The sequence below is a fragment of the Clarias gariepinus genome, chromosome 8, assembly GCF_024256425.1.
Source record: "Clarias gariepinus isolate MV-2021 ecotype Netherlands chromosome 8, CGAR_prim_01v2, whole genome shotgun sequence".
Lineage (NCBI taxonomy): Eukaryota > Metazoa > Chordata > Actinopteri > Siluriformes > Clariidae > Clarias > Clarias gariepinus.
Window position 1 is genome coordinate 31,454,316 of NC_071107.1, and position 13,433 is coordinate 31,467,748.

At 38.1% G+C, this 13,433-nt stretch overlaps 1 protein-coding gene across 1 annotated transcript; it reads left to right on the forward strand.

The window, feature by feature from the left end:
- Positions 1 to 1,668: 1,668 nt before the first annotated feature.
- On the forward strand, positions 1,669 to 12,442 carry psap (prosaposin). Its single transcript, XM_053502351.1, has 14 exons — positions 1,669 to 1,850; positions 6,048 to 6,181; positions 6,378 to 6,452; positions 6,566 to 6,691; positions 7,047 to 7,241; positions 7,327 to 7,470; positions 8,219 to 8,275; positions 9,788 to 9,940; positions 10,167 to 10,259; positions 10,417 to 10,600; positions 10,695 to 10,858; positions 11,044 to 11,124; positions 11,316 to 11,423; positions 11,713 to 12,442. The coding sequence occupies exons 1-14, from the start codon at positions 1,817 to 1,819 to the stop codon at positions 11,746 to 11,748; spliced, it is 1,584 nt and encodes a 527-aa protein (XP_053358326.1). The 5' UTR covers positions 1,669 to 1,816; the 3' UTR covers positions 11,749 to 12,442.
- Positions 12,443 to 13,433: the final 991 nt, after the last annotated feature.

Here is a 13,433-nt window from a genome sequence, read left to right on the forward strand (position 1 = left end):
GCAATGTAAATAAATTGTGTGCATCACAAGATGAGGAAGTTTTTTTTTTTTTAGGGAAGTATTTAAGCAAATCTGTGTTGGTTTGTCTAGGAGTCCTAAAGTTTATGTTTTACCGGAACTTAAAACAGACATTAAAAGGGACATTTTGTTCACTGAGTGTTCTCATTAACTAAACACATCATAAATGACACTTGCGTGCTACCATTACCTGCGGTTGATACTGTCTACTGTTACCGCTGAGGGATGCCCGCTGCACGCCGGCGTTTCAGTAGCTATGCTCTACGTGTTTTTTTTTTTGTTTTTTTTGGGGGGGGCGGGGTGGTTGGACATGTAGACAACATGTCCAAGTGTCTACTGTTACAGTCAGTAAGGAATGCCTGTGACACGTTCACAGTATGACAGAAGTTGGTGAAGCTGTTGTCGACTGCTCTACTTAAACAAACATTGGTTGCCATTGCATAGCAGCAAACAGAATTTTGGTATTACATCCCGGGTTTAAACCTGTTGTTTATTGAATTCAGGCATTTCAATCATGCCCCTTATCCCAGGCCCAGTGCATAAAGCAAGGTCAATAAAGGCATGGTGTGATGAGTTCAGTGTGGAAGAAATTGACTGCCGCGCACAGGATCCTGACCTCAACCTTGTCGAGCACCTTTGTGATAAACTGGAACGGAGATTGTGAGCCAGGCCTCCTTTTCCAACATCAGTGCCTGATCTTATAAACGCTCTGCAGAATGAATAGGCAGAAATTCCCACAGAATCACTTCAACATGTTGTGGACAGCCTTCCAAGAAGAGTGGAAGCTGTTATAGCTGCAAAAAGGGGACCAACTCCTTATCAAAGTATATGTATTTAGATACAATGTCATTGCAGTCATGTGTGTGTGTACAGCTCTGGAAAAAATAAAAAAATAAGAGACCGCTGGCAAAAATAATCAGTTTCTTATGTTTTTTTTCTTTTTCTTGCAGGTGCATGTATTGTTGAGATGACCAATTTTGTTTCATTTTTTTGTGAACTGCTGACAATATTTCTCCTAAATTCAAAATATAACTATTCTTATTTAGAGTGTATAATAAAACTCATAAATCGTATAGATTCATTAAGTACAGATTTATATATTTTAAGTGTTAATTTCTTTTAATTTTGATGATTATGACTTACAGCTAATGAAAACCCAAAATTCAGTGTCTCAGAATATTTGAATATGACTTAAGACCAATAAATCTTGAAGCTAAATGTTGTAGGAATGTTGGATTTCCTAAAGTGTGTATACATTTATTAAATTTTTTTTTGGCTGAATACAAACACAAAAAAATCTTGTGAACAGCCTTCCAAGAAAAGTGGAAGCTGTTATAGCTGCAAAACAGGAACCAACCAAACGTAGCAATCAAACACACACACACACACACAAATGTTTAATGTTAAAGCACCTCAAGGTTTGTTATTTCTTATGATTTGTTTTTTATTAAGTGTATTATTTAGTTAACACACACACACACATATATATATATATATATATATATATATATATGTGTGTGTGTGTGTGTGTGTGTATGTGTGTGTTAAACCAGTTCTAGTTTATTAACCATGATTGTCCGTTATCAAGTTAACCGGTTAGCTAACCGGTTGAGTAGTCACGCGCCTCTTCGAGGTCACGTGGTCGGGCGGGTCTGCGTCACCTGACTAGCAGAGGCTTAAACCCAGAGTTGTGGCCGCTGTACCGCAGTGCAGCAGCGTCAGGAAACCGACGAACTCCGCAGTACTGAGACAGAGAGAACTTACACTGGATAAAGGAGCTCAGCACTGAGAACTCAACATGCTCCTTCTTACGCTTCTTTTGGCCTCCACGGGTAATTCATTTACTCCGAGTGTTTTTCACACAACTGCTTTTGGTGTGTGTAGTGACATGATTGTGTAACGCTGATCGGTTAGCTTGCTAGCTAACATGGCGGAGCTCGAGCCTTTGTAACGCAAACAAGTGACGCGAGTTTTGTTGTTGAACCCTGTTCGGGTGGTGATGAGAATTTTATTAAAAGAACATATTTAGGATAAAATATTTTTTTAACTATAAAAAGCCGTACATTGTGACGCAGTTTGATTAGTTGCTAGGTGTATTTTTAACTGCGCGCGAGCTTTTTTTTTTTTTTAATCGGATGGGGTTTGAGTCCCTATAGTGATTTAGCAAAAAATAAGGCTGGGTAAGAGTTTTTAAGGCTATCTATTTTTTTTTTTTTTTTTTGCCGTTTCCCCCTAGTCTTATGTTTAAGCCATTAGTTTTCCATTACTGTTCCGTCAACAGCTATTACGCTACTATAGTTCTTATATATTCTCGTTTACCTCTACACAATAGACAGGTCTACTCCTGCTTGTAAAAACTCCTGTCCAATGACTCAACATATCGACGCCTGACTGCTCTTACCGTGATTGGTCAGCTGGTGTTGACTAAATCTCTACACCAGCAGCTCTGAAAATAGATTAATCAACAGACCTGTTCAGGAATCACCTCAGGTATATATTAACAGCTCAGGTGCTTGTGTGATGGACACTCCATTTAGAAACACCTTGTGGAAGGAGCCTCCTGTCTGAGTGCTATGTTAATCTACGCTAAGCAGTGTCATTTTACGGTGTGTTTAGCCTCAGGGCAGGCGGGGTGAGGAAACAACCTACAACTTAAAGCCGTCCTGTGAAACATTGAAGCCTTTAAGCCATTTCACAATGTTAAATGTAACTGTAATAAGTTTTATATATGCTCACAATGTGCTGTTCCTTGATTTCACCAAGTTGCTAAAGAAGGAAATGGTTACAAAAAAACAACAAAAAAAAACAGTCCTTGCTGTGAAGGTGTCATGTACAGTATGGTGATAAATCAGGGTCAAGCGCCGCTGAATGGTTAAGGTGTTTGTCACATGGGTAATGCTGAATGCTTGATCAGAAGACATGGGCACTACATTTAGAAACACCTCTTGTCAGTCCTGTGTAAATCTATAATTTTGCAAGTTTTCGGGAAAGAGTTTTCACAAAATGTTGCCATTTTGCAGTGTGCTTAAGAGATGTGAAGGGGTTAGCAGGTTAGCAGCACCCTGAAATTTTAAGTAAGATGGTGCCATTTTGTCCCAAGGATGTTTAACAGCGTTACATAAAACTGTAATAAATAAAAATACAAACCAATGTGCTGTTCATTAATGCCACCAAGTCACTGATGTATTTTCTTATAATAAAAGGAACAGTAAAGAAAAAAAATCAGGCTATGAAGTCAAGTTGTCTGGTGTTAAATCCTATAGAATGGTGCTATCCATAAGACTGAAACACAGACTTTAATGTTGTGACGCTTCCTCTTTATTTTTTTTCTCCTCAGTCTAGTTACCTGATTAATATTGAATTTGATCTAAAGCCCAACACAAACAGTCCTTAAATGAGGATATTTGAACAATATACACACAATGTAGTTTGGTAGAAAATGTAATTTCTATATTTGAATGCAGTGAGGTCTTGAGGGGGCCAAGTCTGAGATCTGAAAGTAGTTCCACATCATTTTTTCTGTTCCCTGTTTTGTGATCTTCACTACACCCACAGTTTCACTTCAGGTTTTGGTGGGGGGAGGACTTGGCAATGCCAGACTTTCTGCCATGTGATTATGAATGTGTCAAGGGTTGTGTCTAATGCAACACTGTTGCATGCAGGCTTTTGTGTGTTCTCTTGTGCTTAACTTGATAGCCTTTGACGGTGTTTCTTGATATGATGCATGTGAAAAGAGTGACGCCAGCTTCGTGCTACTCTTCCTGTAGTTGTGGTATGCAGCAGAGCATGACTGATGGTACAAAATAATCTGTGGTTTCTTTTATTTTTAATAGTTGGTGACTGTCAACTATCGACTACAGAAAGTACCCCATGGTCAAATTCTGTTTTGTTCATTTGACAAGTGGATCAAAGTCAACAGCCTGACCATGGATTGTGCCCTTTTTTTTTTTTTTTTGTCTTTATAAACTCATTTAGGTCTCATGATTGAACTTTGCAGCTTAAAAGACTCTCTTTAGGTTTTGTAGGGCTATTAAAGCCTTAATAAATGCTGACTATCTTAACAAGGGCATTTTGTGTCCCATCATAGACATTGGGCCTCATACAGCAACATGATGAATCCCACTTAATCGTATGTTTATAGCCACATTTCAAAGGTGCATGGATTGAGGGTGTAACCTCTGTTACACATGTTAGTTTTTAAAGTGTTTTTTTTTTTTTAAATACATAACTATTGGCCTGGATAGTGGCTTTCATAAATGTCTTGCGTGCTTGTTGTGGCAATCTGAAATGACTCCAGGTTCATCCATCTTAAATCTGTACAATATCTAAAAAAGCACTCTGTGTGATGTTCAAAGCATCTAACAGTAATCTTTTGGCTTAGTTTGCCTCAGTTGCCCTATATCTCTTCAGCACACACATTAAATGATCTATTACAATTTCTGTAAAAACATTATCTGGTAATATGACTCTTCTTTTTGCTTCTCAGTTATGTAAATAAATTTGTGCATCACAAGATTATTTTTTTCTCCCCGTTCAAACTGGCAGCATGTTGTACAGGGCAAGCAGGTGCAGGGATGGATAAACATGTCTGATAAATTGCATGATGTCTTATCTCCATTCCAATATTCAGCCTTAAAAATATAACCAAATCAAACTTTGATCACTGTTTACAATAGTCAGTCAACTGTAATTTGGGCAGTCAGTTTCTTCTGTTTTTTTGTTGAACCAGGGTGTGTCTCTGATCATTTACATGTAACTAATGCATGGCTCTCCTTAAATTTATCACTCAATCTGTCCATTGGAGTCCAAATTAGGCCTCGTGTAGGCCTTGTATAATTTTGTGAAAGCAGGCATCATTCTTTAGCTGGGTTAGTGGCCTACAGCACAGAGCTTTTATTCTGATATGGCGCAACAACACTTTAACCAGTTTACAAATAAGTGCAGCAGCACTGAAATGGCGCGCGATTGAAGCAGCCAGTACTGGTCCGTAAATAAGCGGAAACTTATTTTCTAAATGTCAACTTTGTAGTTGCCATTGCTCATAGTGCTGAATTGCATGTCATGTGATGGAGTCAGTGACAGACTTGTACTCATATTTTAATCTCGTCAAATGGTTTCAGGTTGTTTAAAAATTTCTTTAACTGTTCCCTACTTATCTGCTGTGATAATTCCATGCTTGATTAGCTGAAGTACTGAGCTCAGAGTGTAATGAATACACTGGCTTATCTGGAGAGAGCTGATTACTTAAAAAGTACCTTTTTCCCCCAGTTAACGGTCTTGTCACATGTTTGCCCAGGGTGATGTTCTCTTACTCAGGGAATTTTTTTTTTAAATATATATTTTTTTTATTATTGAACTTTCAGCTGCATAACACATGTTTATAATTTCTATCCGTTATCACCCATATGAGGATGGGTTCCCTGTTACGTCTGGTTTCTCTCAAGGTTTTTTCCTATTGCCATCTGAGTTTTTCCTTGCCACTGTTGCCATCACCCTTGGCTTGCTCATCAGGGACAATCTCACTATTATCTAGACACATTTTTCTCACACATACACACTTCCATGAATTTTGTTTTTGTGAAGCTGCTTTGAGACAATGACCATTGTTAAAAGCGCTATATAAATAAATTTGAATTGAATGCTTTTCCTGAATAACTACATGCTTGTTTTAAAAATTGTATTAATGTGTGGAGATCACTGGTTGGCTAAATACACTATTCGCTAGACGATTCGGCGACAGCAGTGAAGGGGGAACTTTGAGTTTCTGCTTACTCAGAAGATAACTACCAGGATTAATTTGTCTGTAGTGACCAACTTGATTTGTATTTCTCTAGCCTTACCCTGCAAAGAGTTTTTTTTTTTTTTTTTTTTTTTGGGGGGGGGGGGGGGGATTTCTCAGAGCCTCTGGAGTGCAGGGTAAAAGGAAGTATAATTACTTAAAACTGTTTGGGTTTGGAGCATGATATTATAAACCCAACACCACTGATTGTTTAGTGAAAGGTAATGGACAAATTAATATTCTCTTTCAGCCTTGGCCAGCCCTCTGCTGGGAACTGAGCAGTGTGCTAATGGACCTCCGTACTGGTGCCAAAACGCCAAAACTGCTTCCCTTTGTGGCGCTGTCTCCCACTGCCGTCAAAACGTCTGGAACCAACCTCATATGGTCAGTTTAGTTTTTCTATGTGGCCCATAACTCGTGTGTGTATATGTATGTGTGTGTGTGTGTATGTGTATATATATGTATATATATATATATATATATATATATATATATATATATATATATATATATATATATATATATATAAATAAACATTTTGGGGGTGGGTCAGTTTCTGAATGACACTCTTCTTTTGTAGAAATCAGTGCCATGTGACTTGTGCAAGGAGTTGTTGGTTGTTGTGGACCAGCTGATTAAGGACAACTCCACAGGGGTGAGGGTTCTGTCTTGATTAAAAAAAAAAAAGACATTACACTTGGCTTTAATGAATTTATCATTACTTTTAATATACCAAAAAGGCAGTCTTTAAGCTTTTAATGTGTGTAGGCTGAGATCCTGGGCTACCTTGAGAAAGCATGCCAGCTGATTCCAGATGAAGGCCTGGCTGCTCAGTGCAAGGAAATCGTTGACAACTACTACCCTGTCCTCATTGACATTATTAAGGGAGAACTGGTAAGTTGGACTAAATGACAACTCTGACCTCGGCCTTTAGTTGAGTTTCTCAAGAGCCAACACCTGATTTGCTGTATTATTCGAATTGATGATGACTGAGCTGTCATTAATATTTATTAAACCCCTGTGGTTTAGTGTGCTGCTTATTCCAGTGTGCATTTAACCTCTGCTGTTTTTAGTCTTGAGGAAGTGAAAGAATCTCAGGCTAAAGTTGGCTGCAGCAACAGGGCCAAGCCACTCTTTGTTCCTGTCCTATAAAAAGTTGAAATGCGTCTTCCTGTTTCATGTGCGCTAAATGATGTTAAAATTGCTTTAAAGGTTTTTTTTTTTCCGTTCATGTTCTGCCATTTTTCAGGATGACCCAGATGTTGTATGTAGTGCCCTAGGCCTGTGTAAAACCCAGCAGGAGGTTCTTGCCAAAGCACAACTCATGTCCAATGAGATTCCTAAGATGGATTTGTCCAAGAGGGTTGGTCCCTTACTTCTCAACATCCCTCAGCTCCTTTACCCCGAAGAGAATGCCATTAAGGAGAAGGAGACCACCAAAGGGGTGAGCTTAGACCCTTCAGTCTGTTTTATGAGTGCATTTAACGTGTTGTATGAATAACGACCGCTGATCGGAACTGTTTTGTCAGGAGAGTGGCGTTTTGTGCGACGACTGTGTGAAGTTCATCACCGACGTTCAAGACGAAGCTAAGAAAAATGCCTCCTTCATCAACTCACTGATTGAGGAGATTGAGAGCCAGTGTGACTTGCTGGGTCGTGAATTTTCTGATCTTGTAAGAGTTCAAGTTTCTTTGTAGTTAGGGGTTTTCAGTCATCATGGTCCAGGCTCATTTACAGGGAAATCGTTTTCACATTATTTGACTTGGCGCAATAATTTTATTGAGTAACTTTTCCTTTTAAACAATCGCTGGGATAAAGTGACCTATACAAAATGCAGGATTGGACACACACAAGCAACACACTCATTTTTACGGTCAAGAGAAAATCCACCACAATGTTCATCATGCAAAACCCAGATTTTTATTTGACTGCAGCTCTTTTACTCCTTTAAGGAACTTGTTTTATTCTGTTGATACTCTAAAAAAAAGTTTTTGAACAAGTAAATTCAAATATGGTTTTAAAATTCTTAGAAAAATTAAAACTTCAACATCATGTCTACAGTAGTTTTTAAATAACAAAAATGCTTCTCGCCATGAATATAGCCATGGAAGCTGGCATGGCATTTAAAAAAAAAAAAAAAAAAAGTAATAAGTAACTATGGCTTTCAAAGCTTACTGTGAATTATAATCTCTGTAGGATTTCCTCGGCACCAGTAATAAACACCTTCTGTGGTATTTTAAGCATCCTCGGTTATGCGGGGACCGAGATTAGCACCTTGAGTTAGTTTTTAATGATTAGACTTGGGGTTTGCCCATATTAATATAATACTAATCACTACGAGTCAAACTGTTTATCTGTTTAGACTGCACTTAAATCATGATCATCTCACATGCCCCCCTTTGCTGTGTCTCTCTTCCACAGTGCAAGCAGTATGTCGGCCAGTACGCGCCTCTTATTTTACAGCAGCTCATGTCCATGGTGAGTGCCGTCTGGTTCATTTCGCCTTTGACACGAGAGCAAGGATATTTAATACTTTTTTTTTTTTTTTTTTTTTTTTTGTCTAGCTTCCTTTTTTTTGTATTTAATATGTATCTGTACACTGAGCCTGACTGGCCCTGATGATAAGCCCATGTCCAGTCTTACAGCCACTCAGCCTGTCTGCTGGTCTTAGACAATTTTCTAATCACTTTTCTCTTTGCTTTCCCTTTGGCCCACAGGAAAAGGTAGGTGTCTGCATTCTGCTCATTTCATACTGATTAATTTATTTTTTACCCCCCTCATCTTCTGGCACTAGTGGCTGATCTGTGCTATTTGTAGATAGATGGCCTGCATTATAAACCAACTATTGTTAGTTTTTTCTTGAGTTGTGCTTTCATTTCACCTGCTACAGCCATAAGTCTTTTTCAGAGAATGTTCAACACATTATAACATGTATTAACATTTTTTGGTAGCATGCATCCATTAGTTTTGATGTGTTTTTTTTTTTTTTTTTTTTTTTTTTTTTTTTTTAACACCAGGTAGCTCAACTCAAGTTTAATAGTATTTGTCTTTAGAATTAAGGCTGGAATTGACACTTGCTATTTTGTGCCAAATGAGAAGATTTAGAAAATAACAATCATGCCATTTTTGGAAGCAGTTAAACTGTGGCTCTGAGACTGGAGTTGGGCTTCCGTTATTTTCTTTTTAACATTTTTATCAGATTTTCCCTGTTCCATCTTTAACACATTACAATCACCCAACATATTTTGCATGTCTAGTTACACTGGAGGCTATAAACTGCCCTGCATGATCCGACAGTCAAGAATGTGCATGTCTGACTCGGAACCAACATCTATCTGCTTTATTTAAAGCATTTTGAAAATGTGTCCTAATACAATTCTAACACGGCGCTAAACTACATAGGAACTCCATGCACACTGAGGCTAGAATCAAACCTGGCCGGTAGTCAAACGCAGACCCTGGAGGTGCAAGGCAACAGTGTTAACCACTAAGCCACCATGCCGCCTTATGGAAATAACAAGTCATGTTTATCTCTATTGGAACTTATGTAGTTTTATTTTTTTATTTTTTTATTTAAGTCATTTGCTTGAACGATAAAACCACAGCCCGAATTATTGAACTGACATGCCAAGTTTCACTACTTTAGTCAAATTCTTCTATTCATTAGCGCTGTTGGAGCTGTGATGCACCCAAACAGGTTAGTTTGCTTTTGGTGCAGAAAAGGTGCTTAATTATACCGCATTTCTGCCACAAAGTTGTTTCCTTCTTTTTTCCCATTTAACTGAAATATGGACTATTTCCTTTTATACTAAACCAGGGATTGTATTTGTGATCAATTCACAACCTTAACCACTGACTGAATCTAGAACTGCTCTAGCTTTAATACAGACCAGGTGTTTCTCGTTTGATTGCACATCTTCCAATTACTAATACTCGAGCTACATTATATTTCCTAAAAATTCTCATCTAGTCCCTCTTTGCTTTGTGTAGCAACCCAAAGACATCTGCTGCCGTGCTGGTTTCTGTGACTCCACCCCTGAATCCGTGCCCATGCTGAATCTGCTTCCTGCTAAATCCATCGCTCCAAAGAAAACCATCGCGGCCATTAAATTGGAAAAGGCGTCTCTTCTCAAGCCTGCCAAGGTAAATCTTCAACTACAGTTATCAATCGCACTACAGGATGAAGATTGAGGAAGCTTGAGGACCTCCGACTGTATTTTTTTTAAAGTAAAAGCGTGTTGGAATGTGATGTCCTTGCAGTAGTAATAGTTTCTTTCTGAAGCATGTTAAATATCAGGTTATGTTTAGTACTCGTATTGCGGGTATGCATTTCAATTTGTTTCAAACATTTGTTTTTGTTTCTGTGCAGAAGATGGTGCGTGCCCGTGAGTCCCCTCAGTGTGCCATCTGTGAGTTTGTGATGAAGCAGCTTGAAAGTTTAATCCAGGACCAGACCACTGAGGTATGTCATTCTGCTCTGTACTGAAAGGCTTTCCCTGTACTTTTCACATAGTTTAATCATACTAGTATTAAATAAATTCTTATTTCGCCTAATATTCCTTATCCATGCCCTATAGTTTCCTATTATAATGTTCTGAGGCTTTGATATGGACTTCCAGGAAGAAGTGGTGCAAGCTGTGGAGAAAGTGTGCAGCCTCCTGCCCTCCACTCTTTCTGCTCAGTGCAAAGAACTGATCGAGACCTATGGCCAGGCAATCATTGAACTGCTGCTTCAGGAAGCTGATCCCAAGACTGTTTGCGGCATTCTGGGGCTTTGCAAGGACGCAAGTCGCAGCTTTATCCGTGAGTTTCAGTCTGTGAACAAAACCGTTTTGTTTGGGCTGCCTGTTATCTCCTTATGACTTAACTCTCCCCGCCTGTATGTGTTCTCTTTTAGCTGTAATGGAGAAATCTGAGTTTAAGGCCGGTGGATTCTGTGATGTGTGCAAGATGGCAGTGCGCTATATAGATAACCTCCTGGAGAAGAACGCCACAGAAGCTCAGATTGAGGAGGCTGTGAAGAAAGTCTGCAACTTTCTGCCTGATGAATATAAAACTCAGGTGTGTTGAGACTTTGGTGCATGACCTTTTACCATTTTATTCAACTTCATGTAGATAAATGGTCATTAGTAATAAAAAAAAAAAGCACTCAGGGATGCTGCGTGCCCATGGTGCAAGCTAATCATGATTTGTTAACAGTTTGAAGGGCTGATTTGCATTTAATGAATGTGTTCTACTGTGTGCAGTGTGACCAGCTCGTTGAACAATATGAGCCTCTGCTTATCCAGCTGCTGCTCCAGGCCCTTGATCCTGAGTTTGTCTGCATGGTAAGATCCCCTGGTACTCGTTTGTTATATATGCAGTTTTATGCAGTGTCTTAAAGGACTTGTGTAGCGTGATGCCTGTTATTGAAAGTAGTTTAAACCTATATGCCAGTAGAAAGATATTGCTTTTCTTGTGACTGTTAAAACATAGTGTAGGGCTTGTTTTGAATGTTCTGTGTTATGTGCTAATGCAGAAGCTGGGTGCATGCCCTGGTGCACTGAAGATGCTGCTAGGTGTTGAACAGTGCAGTTGGGGCCCAGCCTTCTGGTGCAAAAACATGGAGACTGCCACCCGCTGTAATGTGAGTATACCCCCCCCCCTCCCCCGTAGGATTTTCATAATAAAATTCAGGTTATACAGTACTCTTGGACAATGTGAGAAACTTGCATTTAAACATATAACTTAAATTAAACCAAATTAGGACATCTGAAGGCTTGCTCATTTTTATTTATTTTTTTTTTTTTTCCTAATCATTCAAAGCTGTACAATCCATTATATACTGCAAATACGGTAGAGTTTTGGGTATTAACGTGGGCGGTGATCAAAAAATGACATGATTTACTATACTAAAGGAACTTTTTGTGTTTCAGGCGGTGACCCACTGCAGACGTCATGTGTGGAGCTAAAATGGAGTGCACAAACTGATTTTAGGAGCAAAAGGAGACTTTCTGTAGCGCTTTGTCGCTTTTACAAAAAAAATGAAATACAATTAGCCCTTCCTCTATTTTTAGATGGTGAAATGGATTTATAATAGTGTAATCAAAACTTGAGTAATTTAGCCATCCAGGGAGGGATCAAGTTGCCACTTAAGGAAGGAAAAAAGTACTATGGAGAAGGGTGAATTTATTTTTTCCCTACTCAACTGAACTTGAACTGAATCTTCTTGAACTGCTGACATTTTGAGAAGTGTGTGTGGGATAGATTTAGTTTTCTTTTTCTTTTTTTTTTTTTTTTCCCCTTCCCTCCCTTTAAGCTGCTTAAAAAAAAGAGGAAGTAAATGACCTTCATAATAGATTTAATTTCCTTGTGGACCCTGACTGCTATAGCCATCAGGGAGTAAACTGATTTATGAGCTTGTTTTTACTGACAAATTTTTCACCCTAATTAGGTTGTGTTAGTCATTGTTTTGTAAAGCATCTATTGACTTTAAGGCCCTAATAAGTTCGTCTGACTGCACGCCCAGTTTGTGTCTTTTTTTTTTTTTTTTTTTTTTTTTTGGTCAGTCACATGATCCTGAGCTTTATTGTGCTTTAAACTTACTCGCCTGTTTTGTTGGAATCTGTAAAAATTTTTAATGGAAATTAAACAAATCTAAATCTACCTTGTGTGGTCATTTTAATAAGCTTTAAAATGTTAACATTCTTAACATAGCTTGAACCCTGTGCTTTTGCACCTGCTGATCAAAACGAGCATCTAGTGACCTCTTTAATTTAATTTGCTCTGTTGCTTGAAACAGTTGGACATTTAAAGAAAATCCCCAAATGCAACTGCTCTGAAAGGCTCTACAGAATTTTGCAGTTCATTGCTGTTTATATTCAGCCCAGGAGGACTGTTAAGATTAAATATTGTATCGAAGGGGTAAACTTTGGCTTTAAAGGAATATACAATCTCAACGTAGTTAGTGAGTCAATCCCCATGTTAAAATGTACAAGTTTACCACAGAAGTGGCCTGGTACAAAAAAGGCAGTGCAGCTTCAGTAATTGAACAACAATGATCAATTATATTCTTGTATCAAATTCCTGTTTTTCATTGCTGTTGTGTATACAAAGGATTTATTATTGGCCATTCCCTCAGTGTGGTGTACACTGTGACCCAGGTTTGTGTCGGCTCTTGTTTTAGATTTTCATCCCAGCAAAACAAATGTAGGCAAAATGTAATGAGCCACTGAAAAACAGTAAGTGTCGTACTATGGATGGTTTTATCAAACTTAATTGAAAAAAAAAAAAAAGGTCTGGACCTTTTGATTTATTTTTTTTATTATTATATATCACAAATGTAAGTTTGATAATTAGTATACCTCTCTTTCTTGTATTCGCAAATGACATTTAGAAAATTATTAAAATAAAAAATCCAAAGCTGTTGGAAGAATAAAGATGATAATAAAAATAAAAATAGTACAACTGACCGCCTGGGGGCGCCAATTAACATTCAGCACGTTAACTTCAGTTCCTTTTTTTTAATGAACTGAATCTTTGGACTTGGTATTTTTGTATAAATTAAGTGTAAAAACCAATGCAATAAAATATATTTTTAGAAATAATTTTATTAAATCCTATTGTATTTTGCTTACTAAATACATTTAAGGCACTC